This window comes from Fusarium keratoplasticum, chromosome 5, assembly GCF_025433545.1.
Source record: "Fusarium keratoplasticum isolate Fu6.1 chromosome 5, whole genome shotgun sequence".
NCBI classification, from domain to species: domain Eukaryota; kingdom Fungi; phylum Ascomycota; class Sordariomycetes; order Hypocreales; family Nectriaceae; genus Fusarium; species Fusarium keratoplasticum.
The window spans coordinates 1,886,108-1,894,963 of record NC_070533.1 but is presented as its reverse complement, the minus strand read 5'-3'; the positions used below and the strand labels follow the sequence as shown (position 1 = coordinate 1,894,963).

The window sequence follows — 8,856 nt, the reverse complement described above, 5'->3', positions numbered from 1 at the left end:
TCCAGAAATCTCTTTTGTCTAGGAATTCAAACCTAATCGTTCCGCCCAGAAATTCGACAAAAAGGTACACCTGAAAATAATCCGTGCTTGAAAAATAAGTTGGAAGAAAAAACGCCTGAAATGCCGACGGGTCCATCCGCAAAGCCTGAGGTATCCGAGATGTAGAAACGTATATACAGAGAACGCCCCAACGTCGGCGTTCCGAAACCGGGTATTAATAAACGTTGAAAATGTGTCTTGCTTGAAATCATCAAGTGAAGGCTCGCTTTCGCTCCCTCTCTCGAAACTCCGGCTCGAGGTGAGGTGTGATGCGAGGAATCGATCATGTGACTGTCGTCCATCATGTCGCAATTTCGTGCGTCGAGGCCGCCAGATGCTGCCCTTGTTGACTAGAGTCCGAGAGATTTCATTGTCGGTGGGCCTCGTCAGGCTTGGGCCGGATCGACCTGGCCTCAAGCTGGCGCTTTCTCTCCAGTTTGGCGTAATGCAATCCACAGGCGTTGCAGAGCGTCCTGGCTCCATCGGGCCCACGTCGCCATTCAGGAGTGTCAATTCGGTTGCAGCTGTGGCATCGGCCGGGAGGAGCGGCGCGCTATTCACTTTGTCAGTCCTGAAAGTCACCCACGGTTAGGAGTCAAACTCACCCCTCGTCGCTTCTTGACTTCTGTGATACCGTACTGGGGCTTCATTCCATCCCCGTACATATTCACATCATGCTCCTCTTCGTATGGCCCCTTCATCTTGGCGCCTTCTCGGGCTCGCTCGTTTTGAATCGAGGTTTGCACCAGGTCCCTCACTTGCTCCAAAGATCGCTTGATGAGCTCAATGTTACTGAGCATATCCGTCACTTCACGTTCCGTGGGCAGTCTTGCCGGGATAGGGTGGGCGCCATGCTGTTCTTGCGCGATTCTACTGTAAGCTTCCGCAAAGTTGAAAATCGTGCGAGACGAGCTGCCAATCTGTACGGTATTAGTATGCTTTCATCAATTCGCTCAGTTTCTCACTTACCCGACTCAGCGAGTCTTGGTAGCTCCAGCTCTCAAAGTGTCGGTCCACGGTAGCGTCATATCTAGCACGGGCGGCGTAGTCGGCCTCCTCAGCGTGTGTGGGCGGTCTGGGGTCGTACGGTCCCGGAATGTGAGGTGGCACACCATGTCTGGGAGAAATCGGATAGGTGGGCAGAGGCATCTGACCAGGAGGTAGTTGGCCAGGCTGATAGGCAACTGGTCCTGGTGGAGGAGGAGGAGGGTGAGCATAAACGCCGTTGAGCGGGTGGTGAGGCTCCGGGGGCTTCTGCTCCGTGTGGTGGTGATGCTGAGGAGGCAGCTCAGGCTTGGCTGGTGGGCTCTGGCGACGGTCAGAGACAGGAGGAAGAGATGGCCGGCTGCTGAAAGGGGGGCGAGGCGAATCCGAGAAGGCAGGCAGAGCATCCTGTCGTGGAGGGAACGATGATGTCGGGTGGAGGGGGCCTGGGGAGTGCTTCTCAGCCTCGGGGAATGGTCGAGGAGCCGTTGCAAAGGGTGAAGGCAGGCTGGAGGCGGATTGGAGGCCGGAAGAGTGTGCGGGAGGGTAGTGACCCGGCTTGGTGCCTGAGATGACCTCTGAGATGGAGGGAAGCGACTGGCGGTTCGATGGCTCGTGGTCGTCGGTCGACTTTCGAGGCTCAACGGAGGAGATCATGTTGGAGATGCTGGCACCCGAGCTCGGATGGGAGTAGCTGGAGGGCGACGAGAAGGACGGCTGAGGTTGATAGTGGGCGGACGGAGTGATGAGAGTTGCCGTGGCCATGGCGGGAGTGTCCCGATACGACCTGTCGAGAGAATCCCGCGAGTAGGATGAGTGATGTCGATGATCCGAGTAAGGCTGGTCGGGTTGGGGTAGGTGGTGGAGTTGGTGTTCGGAGTTTGTTGCAGAGTGACGGCTGTGGGAGCAAAGGGGATGTTAATATGGGAGGGGCAGACAGAAATATGAGAGCTCTCAAGTCGGGATTCAGACGGACCTTTGCCTGGTTCCAGAGTCAACCGCTTCCATAGCGGGTCTGGCAATTACCAATGATGATTTGGGACAATTTTAAGGCCGTAGATGCATCTGACCTGGCTAGATCCGGCTGGGGGGTGCTTGACGGGTGAAGGAAGAAAGAGAAAAAAGATGGGGAGGGGGGGTGGTAAAGGATCAGGTTCCGTGGTGGAGGAACTCAGTGAGCCAGGAATGGGGTCGATACACGGGACCAGGCCAAGATGTGACAACGGACTCAGGTGAGGATTGGGGATGGGGGTGTAGAAACGGGGAGGGGCCGACGAGGCGAAATAAAAAGAGGCGAAGAAGCAAAGAAACAAATAATACCAGGCAGGGCCAGGGGGGTGTGGGTTAGATCTGGCGTGCGATGGGCAAGCGACAGGGACCCTCGTGGTGGCGCTGGGCGGGACGCTGGCAGGGGGTTCCGCCTGGGTCTTGGTTGGGTCTTGTTCTTGGTCAACCGACGGGGGGACTGACTGGAGACCGGGGTGTGGAGGGTTGGCGTTGGCGCTGGCGCTGGCGCTGGAAAGGCTGGCTGGGGAACGCCAGAACCAGAACTCTCGGGGCAGAAAGAAGATTGATGATGCTCGTCTCCGGGACACAGACGAGAGAAGCAGAGTAGCGCAAACTCAACAAGGCGGCCGACTGTCGCGGAGCTGGCCCAATGGCCGGGGTCTGGGGACGTAGCGTTCACTCTGGACCAAGACAACGCGCGAGAGATGGTCGAGTGGAGCCAGAAACCACGGCACTGGATTGCACTTGTCTCTGGCTGGGAGCTGGCGAGAAGGTCGAGGCTAGCGAATTGCTGAGGGGGGCCTTGTGTTTTTGGCTGGCGAGGGGGGCAGATCGCTCGACAAAACGTGGGCAACGGTGTCGCGCGGCGTGGGTTGGAGTGGGAGCCTCGTGCTGGAATGTACCAGTTGGTTGACCGAGCCTTGGCTTGGCGACCTTCTTTCTTGGTTCTGGGAGCCGTGATTGATGCCGTCACGGTTGTGGTAGTAGTCGTCGTATCCAAGCGGATCTGAACAAGAATCTCTTCCTTCCTTCTAGCTTCGTGGCTGCGTCCTTTGGCGTTCCGATATGTGAGGGGACCTTGGAATTGACTCGCGGATATGTCGACAACACACAGACACGGAGCCGGGCAGCGCTGGCCACTAGAATGGCGGGCAAGGACAAATCCTGCTGCTGCTGCGGACGGCGGTGTCTCTGCAGGCGCTTGAGTCAGCGCGGGAGGTACAAAAGAGGCACAGAGTGGGTAATTAGGCGATGGGGGATGTCGAAGTGAAGAGACGAGGTCGAGGATGGAGGTCGAGAAAAGAAATCGGTTATCTCTCAAGGATCGAGGTTAGGTTTCCGTTGGGAAAGGAAGGGGGGAAATGTGGAGGTGGGAGGAAAGAAAGGAAAGAGAGGAGGGAAGTAAATGGAGCACAAAGGGCAAGTGCGGAGGAAGATGAGGGAGATCGGGCAAGTAAGGTAGGTTGAGATGGAAGGAGCAGCGCAGCAACATGCACTGCAATTACCACCTCACCTCAACGAGTGCAACCGCCGAGAAATCATCAAATGCATTTGTTGCATACACCAGATGTGAGATCAGCGCCTTGGAACCCGTCCATTTACCACTAGGACGGGCCAAGGTCACGAAAACAACGGGGACCTGGGGGTCTACGAGAAGCAAGCAAGCAACCACCTAGACAAGCCAGCAGGCAAGCCAGCAGGCAAGCAAGCCCAGCCCTGGAGAGACACATCGGACATCGATGCATCCATCACACACACAACACACACGCGCGCACGCATATTGGGAAGCGCCAGCAGCCAGCAAGCAAGCAACCTTCAAGCAGGGGGGAAGGTTTTCGTTTCTGTCAGTTCAGTTCGGGGAGCGTGAACATGGATCAGCCAGCACAAGGTACCTGCGGCGCGGTTATTTGTAAGAGATACAAATCAGCCGATCCAACACGGCAATGTGCCTTGACCGGCCGTGTCCCAGGATGTCTAGCCTTGGTTCTACGAGAAGGAACGCTTGATCGGGATCAAGAGATGATCTCTCTGGGTGGTGGACTTGCGCCGCCATCATCGGGTGACGATACAGAACTCTACAGGCGCTTCACAAGAACCGTTCTTTGACGCAGCGAGCGTTAGGTCGTCGCTCCCTGCCGGGAACGGTCGCGGGTACCATCCACGCGACAGGGATGATCAAGGTTCGCTTCCAGTTGGAATCTGGTAAGGATGCCAGGGAGAAGGGGGGGAGGACGACGGCACGACGGTTTACAATACGGTATGGGTGGAGAGGAAACGCAGGGATCCGACAGAGAATCGATCATGGATGAGTGGGCCTATTGAGAACAGACGAGCGAGGGTGATCGATGGCCGATGAAGCAGGCAAGGGCAGGGGACGCAACAGAAGCCATGCTGCCCTAGGGCTGTGGTTTTTCGCCTCTGGCGAGATTTGGAAGGGGGCTCAATCTCTTCATCTATGCTCATCTCATCTTGGTCGCCAGCGCATAACAGAATTGCGTCCCCGATCTCCACCATCCGCTCCAGCGCACTCACCCAGACGCCGCGGCTGACGAGTTTGCGCGAGTGCAGAGGCCGGAAGGGGCGAGACATTGGGGCACCATTCATCCAGTGCCGTCGATTCAGACGCTGGCCTTGTCGGGTTCTGCACCGATGGCCAGGGCATGACGATAGCTCGGTGCAGTAGCGGCTGGGCTTTGGAGATCTCCAATCTCGAGCATTGGAAAATGGTACGACTTACAGGGGGGCCTTGCTCCTGGGGGTCAGCAGCGGTCTAGCTTTGGTGGTCCACAGAGAACACCAGCATCCCCCCGGACCACCCCCAATGCCACTCGACTGGGAACCGACGTTGTTTTGTTGATGCTTCCTGGCCAGGGCGCGAGCCGTCTTGGCTCTTGCTGGTCCTTGTTGGGTCTGGCGATGGTGGTAAGCGCAGCGCACGCCGTGAGAGGCTGAGGGTGCTGAAATCTGACGTCGGGCCTCTGATGACGGACGCGGATGGGGTCATTGGTGGGTGAGAAGCTCGGCTGGGGGAGGGAGGCCACGGCTGCAGCGCTTGGCAGCAGTCTTGTTGCTTCTGACGCTGCTGTTGGACCTCTCTCGTGGGCAGCCAGGCCACCCATCACATCGGCATTCTGGTGCTGGGCTGGAGGACTGTCTCTCATCGACACATCACATTTCGATCCAGCACGGCTCCCCTGCCTACTGTCCCCTCCCTCCCCTGCCGTTATGCGCTAGGGGCGTGGGAGTGCAGCGACGCTAGCCTGAGGTAAATAGGGGCAAAAGGGCAAGAAACTTTGCCATGGCTCAGATGTGTCAAGATGGGAGATGAGGGCACCGTGCAAGATTGTACGAGAAGCATGGAACATGGGGGATTCGCGGCTACCTGGAAGAGGCAAGGTACAACCTCGTCGTCGTCGATGCTAACGAAGAGGCGCGGACAGGCTGGGGAGCAGCTTCAGCCGCGGAGGTCGGGATGGCTCCAGGGTCAGGCGTCTAGAACGATGAGATGGAGGACGATGAGGGAGGGCGGTTTGACCGCGGGTGGGATGGTGCCAGGTAACGCTACAGCAACTAAACCCCCTCTAGGCGATGACGGATGGGCGAACGATGGACGATGAAGCGATGGACGATGTGACGATGAGCGAGATGGGCCGCTATCCAGACCCAGATTGGGGCGTTCCGATGGATGGGCGGCACCACAGCCAGGTACGTCAGCGGGCTGGGATCAGGCCGCGAGCATCTTGTGGCCGTCAATGAGGTAGCGGCATGTACGAAGTACCTGGGAGACCTCGGACTGACTGGCCTCGAATCTCCTTACATCAGAGAACCACTGTCCAAGTACCTCGAGGTCCCCTTGCCGGGGGAAGAAGAAATCCAATTGAGCGGCCCCCCGCGAAGAAAGCGGCAGGGATGACTCCCAGACGACCCAGCCGCCACCACGCGAAGTTGTCGACGGCGCCGCTCTGGCGGGTTGCCTATTGCCCAGCACAGATGGCCCGCGGACCTAATCTCTCCAGATCAGACACGCCCTCGATTAGTGCGCCGCCGCTGTGGACGGACGGGCTGGGTCGGTGTGGTTGTCGCCACTTCGCCGATGAGCCAAGATGAGATGAAGATGCCGTCCTGGACGGATACTGTACATGACTGCGCTGTGCTGACGGTGTTTCTGGTTGGGGGCATGCTTCCGCTCGCCGCCAATATCTGGTGCCCGACGACACCTTCTGGCATCGGCATCAGGTCTTGAGCCCGTCGTCAATCGGAGATGGGGGTGGTTGTCAGCCAAGATTGGAGATGCAATGCACCTCAATCTTTCTACGGACTCGCCGTGCTCGCTTGACGTCGACAAGCAGATAGGCAGAGATGGATGCTGAACCAGCGGCGCTCGTGCCAAGCAACGTGGACTACTCCTCGTGGTCATCTGGTGATGGCTTCCACCGACCTTCCTCCTCGGGACAGGCAAGACCCGGCAAGCACCTGATGGCCGCCGTGCACATCCCACGATTTGATAATGAACGCCAGCCCGGGCAGAGGAGATGACTGAAACACACGGATAAGTGTGTACTGCACATGAATAATGCTGCGTACACACGGCGTCGATAGCGTGAGGGTTTCAATCTGGAAAGCTGAGCCATCACATCGCCGGGCGTCGCATCCCGGATGCCCGACTCGCCCTCCCCAGGGTGATCCCGGCGGGCCATCGCCCGTCCCAATCTCCGTCGCCCCAAAATTCCCCATCTCACCGGCCTTCCAGAATGTTGTACGAAGGTGGTAAAGCGCGCAAATCCCTACTCTAGTCGGGGTTCTCTGCTCTAGTCGGGGTCCGACTCGTTACCGTGTTTGCCAACCATCTTTCTTTGCTGATCTGTTTGATGTTGTAGCATTTCTGTCTTGTGATGGGCAATTCTGGCTTGTCTACGACGCTGAGATGTCACCTCGCAATCACCACAACAAGGCATCACCGGTGTGTATTGGGGAATCACGATCTGCAGCTCGCCCTCGCACGGTTGCTGCCAGGAGGAAATGGATGGTCAATGGGCGAAGCCGCCATCCATGCCATGACAAGACAAGAGCGCCCCTCCGCTAGAACTTCTCGTTTGAGCACTGGCCCTTCCAAAAGTTGATGAATGTCCCAATCTCCTCGGCCAGGGTCCTGTTGTTTTGGGACAAGTCCCACGCGCCACGGGCATGGCAGATGATGCTCGTCGAGACATGGGTTCCCTGCTAGCTGGCCCACAGCCGCCCTTCCGGCATCATTTACGATGCTGTTCCCAATCGCCTGGGAATCGGCTGAGCCTTTTTCGCTTCCCTGAGGTTGGGTGTCCCGTCATGAGCAGCAGCAGCAGCTGACGAGGGTGGACCTTGGAGGCCCTGCCTGCAAACACCAACACCATTGAGATTACGGGCTTTTGGCCGCCATTCATTTCCCTGTCTTGTGAATGGCGCTTCTGGCACTCGGTCTGGTGGCCCTTGGGCAATTCCCATTTTCTCCCCTCCCCACAGGCGCTGCGAAAACGGCCATGCTGTGTTACGGGTCTGTGTGAGCGTCTGTGAGTGAGTGCATGTGTGACTTCAGGGACATTTCCCGAGGTGTCGATCTCGGCCAGATCGAGCAACCATCTCGAGGCTCCTATAGGCTGTCGGAGAGGAATCCGGTCAAGCTTGTTTTGTTTTTCTGCATTCCCTCCCTTCCCTTCCCAGGTATAGGGTGACAGATCTCGAGGTTTGCCCAGCCCCGAATCTGACCATCTACCTCGATATCTGGCCCGGGCTTGCGGATATGCATGATGTGGGATGGTGACCTCTCGTGTAAGAGGGCATGATCCATCATCTCGCAGCATGATTGATCCCTCTGCCTCTGGTGTGGTGGTGTCGGCCATCTATCTCGTTCGCCTTTCCCGTCCTGCTGCAGTACCACTCCACCATCAAGACGTCACGTCGCTCATGATGGCACGGACACGACTCGGAGAATTCTGCCAGCGCAAGAATCTTGTGCTTGTGCAATGAGCCATACACCTACGGTACATCCATCGCATCGCGTCTCTACCCGAGGATCCCCGGCAGCCATGATACGACTTGAATACCCGGCCGTTACCTTGCAGTTTCTTCAAGGCCAACAAAGTGAGAGATCAGAATATGGTCTGGCTCTGCCCCATCAGCCTCCCCAGCTGGATGCTTCTAGCCCTTCTAGGGTGCTTCTGTGTTTCCCCACTGCCCAACGGTCAGCCTCGGCTGCCGCTAGCTGGGTAGCTCACTGCCGACCTGAAGAGTTGCTTCATCCATCGTCAACTCCAAATTGGGCCAATCTGGGGCATCGCTGACACTTGGATTCATCTACGACCCACCACAGCCAACAAAAAGATGCTCGTTTCCTGTTGCCTGCAAATTCAAAATCGCAAGCTTGTTTTCCTTTTTATTCCTTCTTGCTCTCTTTATCTTTCTTTTCGCTCTCCGGTCTGCACCCACAGTAATCCGGCAACCCACCTGTCCATGGATCCATGACCATTGGGCGGGCCAACCCATATGTCAGTCATGTGTGCCCTCATCAAGAGCCCGGGTCATACGTTTTTTGACCCTTCCGCGATGTCCACCCGGCGTCTTCCCCGGCGGGCGAAGGTTCTGCGGCGGAGAGCCCCGCTCACGATCCGGTGCCCACGCAGTATAGCCGCCGACGTGGGAGCGATGCCTGCCCATGGTCGTCCGGCTCCGGGTTTTGACTCCCTGACATGCTACGATATGGGACTGTCCTGTACTGGAGCAGGCAGAGAAGAAGCTTCAGCCATCCCATCCCCACCGAGGAAAACCGAGGAGAGAACCCGGGCTGCCCCA

At 57.5% G+C, this 8,856-nt stretch overlaps 1 protein-coding gene across 1 annotated transcript; it reads right to left on the bottom strand.

Moving 5' to 3' along the window:
• Nucleotides 1-406: 406 nt before the first annotated feature.
• Nucleotides 407-2,031, bottom strand: NCS57_00722200 (GATA-type domain-containing protein; the record flags this gene model as incomplete). Its single annotated transcript, XM_053057078.1, has 4 exons — nucleotides 407-592; nucleotides 645-959; nucleotides 1,009-1,921; nucleotides 2,000-2,031. 4 exons carry the CDS (start codon nucleotides 2,029-2,031, stop codon nucleotides 407-409), a joined length of 1,446 nt encoding a protein of 481 aa, XP_052913273.1.
• Between the last annotated feature and the right edge of the window lie 6,825 nt (nucleotides 2,032-8,856).